At 41.7% G+C, this 17,530-nt stretch overlaps 1 protein-coding gene across 3 annotated transcripts in view; it reads right to left on the reverse strand.

Moving 5' to 3' along the window:
- The window catches only part of pls3 (plastin 3 (T isoform)), a 115,090-nt gene that overhangs the window by 20,801 nt on the left and 76,759 nt on the right, over nucleotides 1-17,530 (reverse strand). For all 3 annotated transcript variants that reach the window (XM_060832599.1, XM_060832601.1, XM_060832600.1), the window contains exons 6-9: nucleotides 16,014-16,095; nucleotides 11,493-11,658; nucleotides 6,767-6,909; nucleotides 4,549-4,644 (exon numbers count right to left, since the gene is read on the reverse strand). In XM_060832599.1, the coding sequence (XP_060688582.1) occupies nucleotides 4,549-4,644; nucleotides 6,767-6,909; nucleotides 11,493-11,658; nucleotides 16,014-16,095 (487 nt within the window). The remainder of the gene's footprint in view (nucleotides 1-4,548; nucleotides 4,645-6,766; nucleotides 6,910-11,492; nucleotides 11,659-16,013; nucleotides 16,096-17,530) is intronic.

The raw sequence follows: 17,530 nt of genomic DNA on the forward strand, positions 1-17,530 counted from the left end.
AAATTTACACAATGATTGAGTTTGCACAGCCCTCCAGCGAACAGAATTTCAAAAGGTGTGCTACTCTGAGTGAAGAGGTCCTTCCTCATCTCAGTCCTAAATGGCTTGCCTTTTGCATACAGACGGTGTCTCCTTGCCAGACCCCACAGACAGGGGGAACATCTTTTCTGTATCTACTCTGTCTCTTCCTTTGAGAATGTTCCGGAGTATCAAGGAGATCGCCTTCTTTTAAACTGAGAATGAGACTGGGTCTGTGACTCCAATCAGTCCCACCATCCCAGGGATCAGTCCAGTGAACATCTCATGTACCACCTCGACTGCAAGTATACTTTTTAGTGAGAGGGCTTTTGTGGCATGGTGGTAGTGTCCCTACCTTTGAGACAGGAGGCCTGGATTCAAGACCCTCCTGCTCCAGAGGTCTGTCATAACATTGCTGATGTAATCTTCATTGGACAAAGGGAACAGAACTGCTCGTAAGCTCCAGATATGGTCTCATCAGTCTTCCATGCAAACAGTATTCATGGTGAGGAAGTGTCCTTTGTCGCCTTGTTCCCCTTTGTAAATTCATGCTGATTCTACCCAATCAGGAAATTTTTGTTTTAAAATATTCAAGAATCACATTACATATACAGGTTGCAACATTTTCCCTACTATCAATACCAGTCTGATCAACGAGTAGTTTCTGGTTTTCTCTCTTCCCCACTCTTCTTAAACAGTGGGGTTAGGATTAATTTCCTGATTTATAACATGCCCTACATTACTATGACTGTTTGGTGGACTTTAAGGCACTTCCACCAATGGTTCCTACCAATCCTGTTTCTTAGCACCAACCAGGTTCTACATCTTGTTTTTGCGATTGAGGATAGAATGTCAATAATACAGTGATCATGCCCCTAATTATAAAACTACCTCATTTCTTTTTCATCTATCCCTCCTAAATGCTGAGCATCCTTTCGTGTTCAGTCTTGGATACCATACAGCCACAAATCCATTAATGGCAAATAATCCGCACCTTTCACTTCTGCTTGTCATTAGTACACTATGTTGTTGTAAAACAGGCAAATTCAAAAGGTACATTGTGTTATTTGTTAAAGGAGAATGGAATGTAAAAGTATGACTGTTTTGTTGCGAATCTATAGTATATTAATTTGGCCACATCTTGAATACAGTGTAAGTTTTGGTCAATTTGAGCAATTCAGAGGAGGTTCATTCAACTGATATCCGTTATGAAGAGGTTATCTAATGAGGAACAGATGAACAGACTAGGCCTGTACATAGTTCCATTCTCGTGCAATCTCATGTTACAAAAATAAATCACACGATGGCCACGCCAATTAAACTAATGGGGCCAGAATCGCGTTACAGCCAACACAGGTAAGGAACGTTCACGTTCCACAAATAATGGTCAAAATTCTTCAATGGCGTTAAAGCCAATTCATGTTGAAGAAACATGCGTTATATCAGAACTAACTGTATCCCTTGCAAATTAGCAGAATGAATAACTGAAACACAAAAGATCATGAGCAGACTTATGAAATCACAATGTCACAGAGTCATATAACATGGAAACAGACCATTCGGCCCACTTGGCTACTCATGATCTTATAAGTCTCTATTCAGTCACCCCTCAACCTCCTATAATCCCCTGAAAAAGAACCAGCTTTTCCAGCCTCTCCCTATAATTCTAATTCTCTAGTCCCAGCAACACCTTGGTAAATCCTTTCTGAACCCTCCCTTATTTAATAATATCCTTTCTAAAGTAGGGCGACTAGAACCATTCACAGTGGCCTCACCAAACTTCTCTATAACTTCAACATGACATCACAATTCAAATACTCAAAGGGCTGAGCAGTGAAGGCAAGTACGCTAAGTGCCTTCTAAACCACCGACTCCCTGCCTGCAGTGCGAATATCAAAGAACTATATACCTGAACCCCTAAGTCTCTGCTTGACAACACTACTCAGAGCCCTACCAGTAATTGCATTAGTTCTGTCCTTGTTTGTTTTACCAATACCTCTCAGTTACCTAAATTAAATTCCATCTGCCACTCCTCAGCACATTGGGCCATCTGATCAAGGTCGCGTCGTACTCTGACATAACCTTTTCCCTATTCACTACTAACCATGCCTCCTCCATTCATATCCAATTATAGGAGCTTATATTTTCTATCAATTTATATAAATCCACACTTGACCTGGGGTGGGGGTAGTGAGGGAAGGGGGTATGAACTGGGGGACATAGCTAAAAATAATGCACATCCCATTTGACAGAGAAATGTGGCATTGTATTTTCTGCACCACTTAGGCAATTGACAGTCTTTCCAATTCTCTTCCAAGGAGACTCATGCGGACAGGCTCACTGAATACTTTTAAGGCAGAGATAGATAGATTCTCGATGGACTAGAGACTCAAAATGGGGTTAGCAGGAATACCAAACTGAAGCCACAGCCTTACTGACTGGTACAACAGGCTACAAATGGCCCCTAATTCACATCAACTGATCAGGTGGGGTCTCTGGACTACCACTCTGCCACCATCTCCTTGATTGTCATTGAGGGAGATCCGTTTGTACATATATTTGCACTTGCAGAGCTAAATATGGGAAGAATTTATTCTGAAAGCAAAAATTAAATACATATCTGGAGACTTACATTACTTATAAAATGGTTCCCAAGTGGAATTCAATCTTGATCATTTTTCACTGGGGTGAGGGGAGAGTCTAACCCTTATAAGTACAGAACTATTTAGGAAATGGTGAGTCTTAGTGACAATCAGATGATCATCCAAAATTTGACACTAACGTCATTGATGGGGGGACAGGTAACCAAAACTGTGATTAAAGAGATAGGTCTTAAGCCATGTCTTGGGGGATTTGAGAGATAGACAGGTGGAGGGGTTTAACAAGGGCCCTCCTGAGCTGAAGGCCCAGATGCTGTTGCTGTAAGGGAAACTGGCATATGCACAATCATTCACCGTCTATCCTGCCACAAATTATACTTTCCCCATCAGCACGGTGGCTCAGTGGTAAGCACTGCTGCCTCACAGCACCAGGGACCCAGGTTTGATTCTAACTTTGGGCAACTGTCTGGGTGGAGTATGTACATTCTCCCTTTGTCTGCGTGCGTTTCCTCTGGGTGCTCAGGCTTCGTCTCATAGTCCAAAGGTGTGCGCAGATTAGGTGGATTGTCCACGCTAAATTGTCCCATAGTGTACAGAATGTGCAGGCTAAGTGAGTAGCCATGGGGAATGCAGGAATACAGAAATAGGATAGGGGAGTGGGTCTGGGTGAACTGCCGTTCAGAGGGTCAGTGTGGACTCAATGGGCCCAGTTCCACACTGCAGGAACTCTAGGATATTCTAATCCATGTACATCTTCCAAGTTCACTTTCAATCTTAAAAACAGCCTAATGGAAATGAGTTTTAAAACTTTCTTGCTGTCTTTGTTGAGATGAGCCAATGGAGCATGTGACAAATATGCGAAAGATAATTAAATGCTATTTTTCATGGTTTGGGACTGTGGGAATACAAACAGGGCTAGTCAAATGCTCTGACGTGAGTCACATTGAAGTGATTGAACACATTTTTATAGTTATTTCACTCCCTAAGGAAACCCATTTCAGAATAGCTCGCTCTACCAAGGAACTGTTCCATCATTAGCCTCAGGTATTTCTGTAGGGTCTGTTTCCATGCTGTATGACTCTATGACTATAACAGTAAGCCAGCTTCTAGACACCAGTGACAATACAAGTGATTTCTGACCTTGTGTATACTCGACTCAACTCTACAAGGAAGAACTATCTTATTTCAAGATGATGCCCATCAGGATAGTGATTGAATACAGCAATGCATTTTAACAACCAGAAAAGGTGCAAATGTGATGCTTCAAGGATTATTTTGTTTGTTCCCTCGTTGGGTACTTGCTTGACCCAGGATGCCTGAAGAGTCTCTTTTACACTTCTTAAGGTAAGTCAGAGAGATCTTCTGAGGCTCCCTGAGAAGGCAGCCAAGGCCTCAGTCCAAAATGCTCCCTCTGTAGCGAGGGTACATCAGCACAGAAATGCCTCATTCCTCCTCAGCACAGCAACTCTTAGCCACAAGAAGACTCTCACCCATCATGGTGGAGAACAGAAACCAAAAACAATCTTTACAAAGTTATTATGAGCCAATAAAAACAAATTAAACCTGATCAAGTATTTCCTTCTGCATTTTCGCAGCATTAAACAAAATTAATTCCAACAGTAAAATCTTTACTAATTTGTCCTTGTATCTGGGCATTATGCATTTTCAGATGTTAGAATGAGAGTTCTAGAGGTGTTAATGGTCTGAACAGATAAGCAAATATTTAAAAGCAATAGAATGCCTTAAAGTTTTCGAGTATGTCCTCCTTAGGACTCTTATTTCAAGTCTAATCAACAAAGCACTCATTATTAATATGATATTTGCATAACATAAGGATTGTAATATCTAATAACACTAGTGTAAAATAAGTTATTTGGAAATGATTTTTCATCTGTTTACAGCATTATACTAAGTATTCACTGGTACTTACATTCAAGCCCCACATATTGATGTCAATACGTGGTTCACCTTCTGTATTGCCTTTTGGCGAAATCTGATTCAAAAGATGGAAGTAAGCCCTTGAATCCTGAAAAGAAACAGAGTAGTTCGCTTATAAAGACCATTCACATTGCAAGTAGATGGATTGAAGATGTAACAAGATGATTTAACGTGACATCATTTATGAAATATGCTACGACGAATTTGCACATATTCGGGATCAGGCTGTGCCAAAGTGCTTCACAATTACGAAAGCAAATTCAAGGGTAGTCGCTGCTTTCCATTCAAGAAACACAGCAGGAATTTGCACATGACAAGCTTACACAAACAACAATGTGCTTTAATAACCAGAAAGGATGCCATTAACTAATGGCTGGAGGACTGTCTGGTGGAGGTGGAGGTAGGTGTTCGTTTGTCGAGGATACCTGTCAGAATTTCCTTACACCTTACTGTAAGGTTGTCTGATTATTTCAATCCACCTGAGGGGGCAGCCTTGGACATTGTTTGAATGTCTCATACTCCCTCCATGCCATATTCAAACATCAGCACAGATTACATTGAGGAACTTGAACCCATAAACATCAAAGCAAAGTTGACATCTCCTGCATCAGGCCAAGCTGAAAGTATTCAAATTGAGTTTGTTGGAGCAAGGAGGACATTGCTGGTAAAAGCTGGGCCAAGGTAGCATCACAACTATAAGTTATAGTGGTCCATATCTTCATGGGAAGTAAACGACTCAATTCCAAGAAAACGTTTGAAAAGGTGCAACCCAGAATATTATTTACAAACCACAAGATTGCAGATTTTTCTTCATAATCCAAAAATGTTTGCAAACAGAATAAATGACTGGAAAAAGATCAATGTTTAATCAAAGATATTTAGATAATAATCACTAGCCTCAATCCTCTGACAGCAGTCATTGAGAGAGAACACAGGTAAAGGACAGTCTTTTTTAATTCCTCTACCTTCCTTGGTTAACTATTCAAGCAACTTAGTCAGAACAGTCAAATCTCCAACTCTAAATCAGGATTGGGAATATTCTCCTCCCCCCTCTCCTCCCCACAAAGGGTTGTGGATCTAGGATAGCAGTCAACTTCCCGAGCAACTCCCATGGTGTCAGATGCATTAAGACTTCCGCATCTCCCTGACACACAACTCCAGTCAACACTGCTGTAATGGTGATCTTCCCATCAGGAGATCTAAGTCATAGGATTTGGTATAATTGTTATTAATTCACTCATCCAGTCAGAAAACCATTCAATAGTGATTAATAGAGTCAGATAGTGGGATCAAAAACTCAGAAATAATTTCAAAGTATATGATGGGACACAGGCTGGGTTGGGGTGGGGGGGGGGGGGGGTGAAATTGCAGATCAGTTACAATATGGTTTTTACTAATGAGAGGATAACATCATTGGCAAAAGAGCCAGAGGGAATTAAGAGAAGAGCCGTTTTGTTTTTAAAAAAGTGAGTAACTTCAAAGCGAAGTTGTCTGGTTACAGGCCTTCCCACCATCTACTCTAACAAAAACATACACTGTTGAATTGCTGATGGCCTTAGAAAAATGGATCAGAGTATGTGGATATGATATCACAGATTTTCTTAAAACATACAAGCAATAGGAGAAGTAGTAATCCTAAACACGAATCCATAACATACATCAAGATTAGCGTCCAGTCTGCAAAATGCCTTTACTCAGATGTCTAAGTATTACAAAGTGAGATAAAAATCACAAACTTGCTTACAAAGAACAAATTTATTATATATTGTACTTCCTGCAGTACATTATTGCACCTTCAGTTCTTGAACCATTCCCTCAAAATAGTTACAATAGAAAGCCCCACCCTTTGGTCACCTCCCAAAACTTCATTAAGTACATCATAACCAATACTCAACCTTTTAAATCTAACCGAAGAACTCTGAAAGCAAGACAATTTGAAAAGCTTCAATATTTAATCAAAGGTACATGCACTATAATTAGAGAATTCAGATATATAATTACTAACTCACTGATAAATGGGAAATAAGCTACTCTGCTGTAAAATCTACACCCCAAATAATTACTTCAATTAAATTTAGAGTAATATCCATCAGATTAGCACTCACACGAAAAAAAAGTTAACATTTGCAATTACTGCTAATCCCAACCTGCACACAATTAAATCCAGAAAAGGATCATTTTCCACTTCATCATTCTGCAGCTGAACATACCTTAATATCGGAGTGGAAATTGCTGATTTTCTGGCAGCCTGCATTCTCCAAATGGTAATTAGCCCATCGTAACAGCAGCTCCTCTGGAGATAATTTCATCAGATCTTCCAGACTCTCTCCATCACGAAGCAAAGCAACCAGTGCTGGAGTAAGCAGATTCCAATTAATATCAAGAAATTAGTTCTCTGACAGGCTTCATTAATTGGTTCCTTGTGAATGCCAAATATCAGTGTAGAACCCAATGTAAAACAGAGACAATACCCTACATCAACACTGACAGCAAAGTCCCCTCCACCTTTTGTTGACTGTGCTCTCTGCAGTGAAGAGGCAATGAGATTGCTCTGCAGCCTCATGTACTCCTATTTTAAATCACTACAGTGGTTGAGCATAACCTGTTCATTGGCTGTATGGTATGGTTCAAATTGTTGTACCATGTACTTAGAGGAAACTGATTGCTAGCTGTTAATAGAAATGGTCTACCTCCTCTCTTTGCAGCTTATCTGATCACTAGTCACATGTCAAGTGGTTACTTGAACATAGCGATCTCTCTCATGAATCAGCCCACAACACCCCCAAGCTCAAAGCAGTGAAATTTCAAATAGTGGCATGATTGTGCAGAGTGGATGATGTGTTCTGTTAAGGAGTTTGCCCAAATTCAATCCTTTAAATGGGTTCAGTGTACAGTCAACTGGGTTAATTCCCAAATGTTGGTGACTGCCCTCAATGTGACATTCATACCTCATCATTCCTCCTCTTACACTACTGCACCTCCTTAGTACAGATGACTAATTTCTTCTGAACAGTAGATTTTCTTTGAATAGAATAGAATCCCTACAGTGTGGAAACAGGCCCTTTGGCCCAACAAGTCCACACTAACCCTCCGAAAAGTAACTCACCCAGACCCATTCTCCTACATTTACCCCTGACTACTGTACCTAACCTACACATCCCTGAACACGATAGGTATTTAGCACGGCTAATTCACCTAACCTGCACATCTTTGGACTGTGGGAGGAAACTGGAGCATCCGGAGGAAACCCACACAGACACGGGGAGTGTGTGCAAACTCCACAGTAACCCGAGGTTGGAATCGGATAGAGGTCCCTGGTGCTGTGGGGCAGCAGTGCTAACCACTGAGCCAGTGCCCTTGTGTCGCAAGCCCCTCTTCCAGCTAAAAAGGGTTTTTTAAACTGAGGCTTCTTGTGTTGAATTTGGAGAAGCCCAGAGTAGATTTACTAACAGGTTATTTCACTTGCCAAACACCATTCAGATGCACTGTTTACTCCTGGAATCCTGCTAAGGGCACAGAGACCCCAGGAATATGTTAATATTAGCTTCATATGGACAAGTCTGGAAACTACCTTTTTAATATGAACAATACATTTTGACATTTTAAATTTTGAAATCTAAACCTCTAACCTTGTGCAAGTTCCACTGATGCAAATAATAAGCTGGTTTTGATAAAATGCATAGGAGCTGTAGTCTGGGGTTGTTACTGAAATTAACACACTGTACAAACCAGATTTGATTAGTTGAAATACACCCAGACTCGTGTTCAAATTTTGAACAATCCTTCCAATAGCTAACCACTCCTCCCCCTTACTTCTCAAAAACAAAACCCAAGAGAAGTACAGATGCTGGAAATTAGATACAAAAACACAAATTGCTGGACAAACTCAGCATCTGTGGAGAGAACGCAGAATTCAAGTTTCAGGTCCAGTGATCTTTCTTCAGAACATGTTTTGTTTCTTTTGTTAATCTCTTCCAGTCCTACAAGGACCCAGATATTTGGGTTCCTCAATCTTTGACCTTTTTATGCAGCTGATTTTTACTGTTCCACCATCAGGGACCATTCTATCAGCTGTCTAGGCTCCAAGACCCTGGGAAAATCTTATCCAACTTTCCTTCCTCCTTAAAACCCACTGCCTTCACTGAACGTACTAATATTTCCTTATATGGCCAAGTGCCAATTCCTTCTTGCATTCATGGATAAACTAATATTTTAAATTAATACACACCGCAGGGAAAATACAAGTCATGTTTAAGGAAAGCTGAACATTTGATATTGCATCCACCGTTACAAAAAAGTCTTATTATACTCAATGCTCTGGTACAGATTATTCATTGGGGTTGTATACTGAAAACAATTCATGTTACTGTTAGCCATCACTAATGGAAAAGCAAATCAATCAATAACTTCTGTATTCACCTCAAGATGACACTTAATTGACCTTCACATAACGTGAGGTGCACCAGGTCAGGCCACATGTCCGATTGTCTGTTTGGAGACGACAGGAACATTAAAACTGTTCAAATTAGGCAGTTTTGCAGCAATAAAATAGAAACAAATGATGCTGTTACTTTGCTCTGTTAGTGCTATGAGAAAGTGAGGACTGCAGATGCTGGAGATCAGAGTCGTGAATGTGGTGCTGGAAGAGCAAAGCAGGTCAGGCAACATTCGAGAAGCAGGAGAATCAACATTTCAGGCATGAGTCCTTCATCAGGGATAAGGATTGCAGGGCAGATGGCTGAGAGATAAATGGGAGGAGGGTGGGGCTGGGGGAAGGAAGCTGGGAATGCAATAGGTAGATGAAGGTGGGGGAGAAGGTGATAGGTCAGAGAGAAGGATGGAGCGGATAGGTAGGAAAGACAATGGACAGGTCAAGAGGGTGGGCCAAATTGAAGGCTTGGGACTGGGATAAGGTGGGGATGCGTGGGGAAGGAAAATGAGGAAACTATTGAAATCCCCATTAATCCTGTGTGGTTGCAGGGTCCCAAGGCAGAAGATGAGGCGTTCTTCCTCCAGGTGTCAGGTGGTTAGGGTTTGGCGATGGAGGAGGCCCAGGACCTGCATGTCCTTGCTGGAGTGGAAGATGGAATTGAAGCGTTCAGCCACAGGGCGGTGGGGTTGGTTGGTGTGGGCATCCCAGAGATGTTCTCTGAAACAATCCGCAAGCTGGCATCCTGTCTCCCTGATATACAGGAGACCACATCAGGTGCAATGGATACAGCAAATGACATGTATGGAGGTACAGGTAAATTTCTGTCAGATGTGGAACGATCCTTTAGGGCCTTCGACAGAGGTGAGGGGGAGGTTTGGGCATAAGTGTTGCACTTTCTATGGTGGCAGGAGAAGGTGCCAGGAGTGGGACGAGGGCTGATGGAGGGGATGCGTGGATCTGATAAGAGTCGTGGATTGAATGGTCTCTCCAGAACGCTAATAGGGATGCGGAGGGAAATATATCCTTAGGTGGTGGGGTCTGTTTGTTGGTGGCAGAAGTGACCAAGGATGTTACGATATATGCTGAGGTTAGTGGGATGGAAGGTGAGGACCAGGGAGTCTGTCCTTGTTGCAATTGGACGGGGTTGGGATCAAGGGTGGAGGTGCAGGAAGTGGAAGAAATACGCTGGAGGACATCGTCAACCATGCGGAAGGGGAAATTGCGGTCGTTGAAGGCGGCGGCCATCTGGGATGTTCTATGGCGAAATTGGTCATCCTGGGAACAGGTGGGGCAGAGGCGGAGGATTTGGGAATAAGGGATGGCGTTTTTACAGGAGGTGGGGTGGGAAGAGGTATATTGTCATTTCCCCTCCCCGCCACCTTATCCCAATCCTCGAACTCAGCACTGCCCTCTTGACCTGTCTTGCGTCTTTCCCACCTATCCGCTCCACCCTCCGCTCTGACCTATCACCTTCTCTCCCACCTTCATCTACCTATTGCATTCCCAGCTGCCTTCCCCCTCCCAGCCCCACTCCCCTCCCATTTATCTCTCAGCCCCCCCAATCCACAAGCCTCATTCCTGATGAAGGGCTGATGCCCAAAATGTTGATTCTCCTGCTCCTTGGATGCTGCCTGACCTGTGCTTTTCCAGCACCACACTCTCAACTCTACTGGTGCCATATCTTCCCTTATTTCCAACACATGTTGAGGACCTCCAAAACCAAGTGACAATTGTTGTAGCTTCTTCTATGCTGACTCCTGAAAATAGCAAGGACTGGACTTTCAATTTGGGGCACTGACATTAAGTATAATTTCAAATGACACTAAGCTGTGGTGGATACAATATGAAACTGTAAAATAGAATGTTATAAGTCATGCTATTAGGCTGCCTTTCACCTCCCAGTCTTGAAATAATCAGTTTACGTTCTGTATCACTAGTGACAGTTGTCCTTTACTTCTCACGTCCCCAGAGACAGTGTGGCAGTGAAGATAAAGTTAAAGCTAGCACTTTGAGAAGATTTTTAGCTCAGGTTGAGGTTCTGAACGTAGGTTTGCTCCCTGAGCCAGAAGGTTCATTTTCAGACATTTCATCCCCATACTAGGTAGTGATATCACCAGCCCAAGGAAACCTAAACACATAAATAGAAAGTGGGCTACACCACCAGTGCTTCATCTGGAGGCTCACTGATGATGTTACCTAGTATGGTGACGAAATGTCTGAAAATGAACCTTCCAGCTCAGTGAGCAAACCTACATCCATAAAGTTGAAGCTTTTCATTTTGCACACTCCTGGACAAGGTCACAAGAAACAGCCTTGAGAACAAAAGACACCAATGATTCTTAAAAACAGAACGCAGAGAACTGCTCAATTAAAATATCTCAACTTCCTGTTGGAGACTAGTTGTATGGAAAACTACAACTCGTATTGTATTGTCGTGTTGATAGTCATTATTGGGGATGTTGACCACAACCAACTATCCCCATCATTTATTAATGGGCTCTTACCTTCATTTTTACTGAGTTCAATGTCAGCAAACAGCCCAATCTTGATAATCTGCCACAGAAGTCCCAAGACCAAATGGGGCTTTCCTTCTCTCAAGTCTTGTGCGCCAATGTTGACAACGTGACAGCCAATGGCAGAGGCAGAGTTCAGAGCAAGATTCAGATTTTCCTATGTGAACAAAAATGATCAGATATCTTCTCAGGGTGTACATTAAATTCAGAACACCATTTAATACTCAACTGTTCGGAGGTTAGACATGGCACATTGATGGAGTACAGCATGAAGCTGGGAAACAAACTAATGTTCACTATCTCCAAGACCATCCTTTCATTTCATTGCTAAGATAGGACTCAAGTGGAGGACAGATCCTTAACAGAATCACTGTGCTGGGAGAAGATCCTCAATATCATAGTTGGTGAATGACCTGAATGATGCATGACTGCCCTTACATCTTCAAATTAATGACTTTTGTTGACAACAATTCACCCACTTGTGATTGCCTGCAAACAATTACCCAAAATGTAAATATATAGCACAAGAGTATGGCTTTCTCCAACTTGTTTTCCAAAGTTCATTTCAGAGGTTGATCATGGTTTCAGGAACACTTGCCCAGTCTGTCTATAAGGAGCAGAGAAGCCAAACTCAGGTCACTTCTCAATTGAATGAAAGTACCAAACTGAATAGGTGACTACATCAACCTTGCATTATGTCTTTGTTCCACAAATCAATTAGCTTGAGAATACACCATGGACAAGATCCAGCCCTTTTCTCCCAAATCTTCCAGCTTTCAAGAAGCTGCACTGAGTATTTAGTTGATAGCCTAAAGAAATCTGATGATAGTAACATAAATAGATTTCGCTAAGGCTTGAATGATTACAAAACCTTGTCTTTGGCTGGGTTCGGCCCTGTACATATTTTGCAAGATTATACTCCCGCCAAAATGATAAGACAGTGAAGGAATGTTTCTTACATAGTCTGTTTGAAATCAGTACATTCCTGATGAAGCAAGATTACAGTAATGTTTTAAGTAAATCTCACGCAACAACATTAACTTGCATTTATGTAGCATCTTTAAACATAGCAAAATATCATAAAATTCCTCAGAAATATATCAGAGAAAACTCAACACTAAGTCAAAGTAGGCAATATTAACAAGACTGGCTGAAAGCTTGCTCTAAAAGCATAAGGGATCTTTTGCTTTACGAATGGAGAAATGGAATACAGAGGCAAGCAATTTGACTCTTTATGAAAACCTGTTAGGCCCCACTCTGGGGTCTATGTTTTCCATTCAGAGTACCATGTTTTAAAGCAGATTTCAAGATCTTGACAAGGATGCAGATCAGACTTATGACGATGATATGAGTGAACAGGGATTTTGTGCTCAGTTTCTGTCATTCTTACAAGAGATGTGGGTATCACTGGCAAGGTCACCATTTGCTTCCTGTCTCTAATTGCCTATTTTAGACGACAGTCTAAGTCAATCACATTGTCATGGGCCTGGAGTCACATGCAGGCCAGACTGGATAAGAGTGGCGTAGTTCCTTCGTTTAAGTTCATTAGAACATAGAATAGGATAGCACAGGACCCTATCTATGCCAGCCATGATGCTATTCTAAACTAATCCCATCTGCCTCAGGTGGGATATATCTCTGTATTTGCTGCCTGTTCATGTGTCTAAATGCTTCTTAAATGTTGCTGTTGTATCTGCTTCTGCCACCTTCCCTGGCACATTCTCGGCAGCCATCACCCTTTGTGTAAAAAATAATTGCCTCACACATCTCCTTGAGAACCAACCCTCCCCACTCCCTGCCTCCCTCCCTTAGCATGCTGAGAGGTGGCAGATGGAGTTTGATTCAGATAAATGCGAGGTGCTGCATTTTGGGAAAGCAAATCTTAGCAGGACTTATACACTTAATGGTAAGGTCCTAGGGAGTGTTGCTGAACAAAGAGACCTTGGAGTGCAGGTTCACAGCTCCTTGAAAATGGAGTCACAGGTAGATATGATAGTGAAGGCGTCGTTTGGTTTGCTTTCATTTACTGGTCAGAGTATTGGGTACAGGACTTGGGAGGTCATGTTGCAGCTGTACAGGACATTGGTTAGGCTATTGTTGGAATATTGCGTGCAATTCTGATCTCCTTCCTATCGGAAAGATGTTGTGAAACTTGAAAAGGTTCAGAAAAGATTTACAAGGATGTTGCCAGGGTTGGAAGATTTGAGCTCTGGGGAGAGGTGGAACAGGCTGGGGCTGTTTTCCCTGGAGTGTTGGAGGCTGAGGTTTACAAAGTTATGAGGGGCATGGATCCGGTAAATAGGCAAAGTCTTTTCCCTGTCGTGGAGTCCAGAACTAGAGGGCATAGGTTTAGGGTGAGAGGGGAAAGATATAAAAGAGACCTATGGGGCAACTTTTTCACACAGAGGGTGGTACGTGTATGGAATACGCTGCCAGAGGAAGTGGTGGAAGCTGGTACAATTGCAACATTTGAGAGGCATTTGGATGGGTATATGAATAGGAAGGGTTTGGAGGGATATGGGCTGATGCTGGCAGGTGGGACTAGATTGGGTTGGGATATCTGGTCAGCATGGACGATTTGGACCGAAGGGTTATATTCCTGGTTTATGAACAAAATTTCAATCCCACTGGCTGCGCTTGTATGATTTGAACTCACTTCACCAAACTGGGCATCTGGGTTAACAACCTAATGACGTTACCACTGTCTCCCCCCCATAGACTGAAGTGAAAGGCTGAGCTTCTTCCTCAAGCAGAAAAGATTGTGCAGAGATTGTGTTTTTGAAAAGAGGTGTACAGTCAAGTGCTGTTTTATAGAATAAAAAGGAGAAACTATTTCTAGTGACAAAGGCATCAATAGCCACAGGACACTGATTTAAGGCAACTGCAAAGGCAACTCGAGGCAACATGAGGAAACCTTGTTTCTTGTCGCACAGCTTGTCACTGTGATCCAAACATACATCATCTAAAAATAAGGTGATAGATGCATCATCATTGCAATTATTCAAAAGAAAATTTGAAGGATGAACAATATACAGGACCATGGGTTAAAAGCAGGGGTTTAGGATTAACTGTATTGTTCTATCAAAGTGGGAACAGGCACTTTGGATTGAGCAACTTGCTTCTGAATTGTAACATCCCTCTGCTGCGAAGATTTCAACAGGTAGATTCAGGAGAAAAAACAAAGTTGTCAGGAAGGAATTCCAGAGTATAAGCAATTGAAAGTACACGCACCAATAATAGGGCAAAGTAAATTAGGGTAAATGCTAACCAGATATCCAAACCCAATCTAGTCCCACCTGCACACACTGAACGAGTTTATAATAGGTAAGAGGATTGGGAGGAGTGCAGAGTCAGGTTCAAGCAGCTAAATGCCTTCAGAAATGAAATTTCAAAACAGCTACAAAATTAATTTGTTGATAAAGAAACCTTTGTTAAAATGGTTGCGCCCTATGCCATTGGATTGCTGTGATTCCTATGTAGATGGTATGTCAGAGCCTATACACTAAATATTGGTGCAAAGTGAAAAATTACACAACACCAGGTTATGGTCCAACAGGATTATTTGGAAGTAATAGCTTTCAGAGTGCTGCTCCTTCATCAGGCAGCTATGTCGGTACAGGCAACAGGTGACACTGTACAGGCAACAGGTGACACTGTACTGTCCACAAAGCAGCAGCATACAGGCTCCTGTAACCAGAGAGGAATATCTTTTGAAAAGAAGAATCTTTTAAGAAAAGAGGAAGGGGGAAGGATTCACAAATCCTCCGCAGGTACATGGTGTGACTGAGTGCCATGTTATCATCTCTTGTGTACAATGTGAGGACAGATTCCTTAGCTGATCATTCTTCATCAACACAATGAATATCACAACACCCTCCCTCCAAATAAAGAGTGAGCCACCAGACTGCGAGGTGGAGTATGTAATGAGAACGTTGGAGGAGATATTGCCTGGTAATAGCTGAACATGTGGCTACAAATCTTGATGAATACTGTGTATCTGTGACTGAGTTCTGCTGCCATTGAAAATGTGGCAATTGATCAAACGTTTCGCAAGTTAAACCCAGAAAGATTTACAAAGCCTGGTGATTCGACCTTTATTGAGAATGGCAAAACAATCATAGAATTTTACTCATAGGAGGCTACTCAGCCCAATTCTTCAAAACTACTAACCATTTGGTGCTATTACCTTCACTTTTCCTTCAGATCTACAGTTAAATGATAAAAAGAACTCAAGACGACCCCTACCCAGGTAAGGTTTCATTTGCAGGAAAAAGAACAAAGATCTTACTGATCAGGTGACGGATTCCATGACTTGACCATGTCCCAAGTCATTCTATTTTCTACTTGCCTCTCAAAAACGAGGAAAGAAATTTCAATTTGTAAGTAGAAACTGAACAAAGTAGGAAGAATGAACTTTTCCAGTAAAGTAGTACTGCATTTCCAAACACCATTACAAACACAGAATTCCATTATCCCTGAAATTATTTACTGTGGTAATCATTAATCTTTTACCTGCATAGTGAATGCTGTGAGCTTTTTCTTGTTGATCGTTCTTTCATCAATTGTGTCAGGCACAGAGAGGTTAATCATTTTGCTGGAAGTGAAGCAGGAGAACATTATTAATGGGAAACCAAACTTATCATCTGATTTCTAAATAATACTACAGTTGAGAGCAGCTGACAGGCGAGCATGCAGAGTTTAATCCACTGAGTGTTATGTCAACAAATTCAAACTTTTAAAACCACTCTGAATATCAAAGCTCATATCATTTCAGTTCCAGGCAGCTTCATCAAATCATCTGAAGTATTCTCTTGCATTTGAACCTCTATCGTTGGTGAGGAGTTCTGCTGCTGAAGTCACTAAATTGCATTACTTTCCAGCTGAAGTTCCAATAAATGACCACAAAAGCTGTCCATGTCTCTAGTTTAGTTAAATCCTCTAAGGGAGAGCACCCACCACCCCTTTCCATTCTAGCCTACACCTCCTATCCCAAGCCATACTGCAGACTCTTGATACTCTCTTAAGTGGTCCACTACGACCTCTGCAGGGCAAGACAGAGCAGCATATAACATCTCAAAAGGTGTTTTTAAAATCACAAAGAGATTTTCTTAAAAAAGAAACTCATTCTAGATAAGACTGAAAAGCTGCTTCTCAAATTTAGCAGTTACAAAAAGCAAGGAGGCTGAATTTTTGAGGACTCCGATGACACTGTGCAGCATCCTTAATACAAACGTAGCAGACAGTGGCAATAATCAATACTGATGATAGTATTCGAACAGATCGGAGATGCTCTCCACCTGTAACAACTATTTCACTGGGCTACAAAGTTCATTTTACTTTGCAAGTTTGTCAATAAGCTAGTTTCACTGGTCAGAGTGTTGCAATATTTAATTGGTAACCACTGGGGTCAGATTCTGCATTTGCTTGAACTGGAATGGAGTTTGTCCGTATCTTGGCAGTGAGCTTCAATCACAAAATGATACAGCACAGAATGATTTACTTTCCCCAAAATATTTCCAGCAAATTGCTCCAAATGCTGGAGTGATAAGGTAGATTTTTGCACTATGGTCTTGCCAAAACTTTTGTTTCACTTGGGATAATAAGCACAATTCTCAAATAGCATTGTAAATTGACTCTTCCTGATCCATAGCTCATATCAACCAGATGGCTAACTAGCTTTGTGAGGTTCCATGTCAGAAATTCAACACATGTAAATGCCGGATCTCAGTTAAATGTCAGATGGCAAATCTTTGTACAGAGAATAGCAGACTCAGATTCAGTAGATGATGAAGGGGGCACTGAGTCTCTGCATTCCTTCAAGCGAGAGAGGACCCTGTTTCTAGAGACAGACAATGTGATTTGGTGAACAGAGGTCAGATGAGGAGTCACAAAAAGCATCGGTTTTCACACCTGGACAAAAAAAAAGAAAATATGTCGGAAAGTGTGGCACAGGAAAGGCACAGCAGGCCAGACAGCATCCCAGGAGCAGGAGAATCAATGTTTCAGCAGGAAATACGGTCACAGCCGGT

The sequence above is a fragment of the Hemiscyllium ocellatum genome, chromosome 11 (genome assembly GCF_020745735.1).
Source record: "Hemiscyllium ocellatum isolate sHemOce1 chromosome 11, sHemOce1.pat.X.cur, whole genome shotgun sequence".
In the NCBI taxonomy this organism is placed as follows: domain Eukaryota; kingdom Metazoa; phylum Chordata; class Chondrichthyes; order Orectolobiformes; family Hemiscylliidae; genus Hemiscyllium; species Hemiscyllium ocellatum.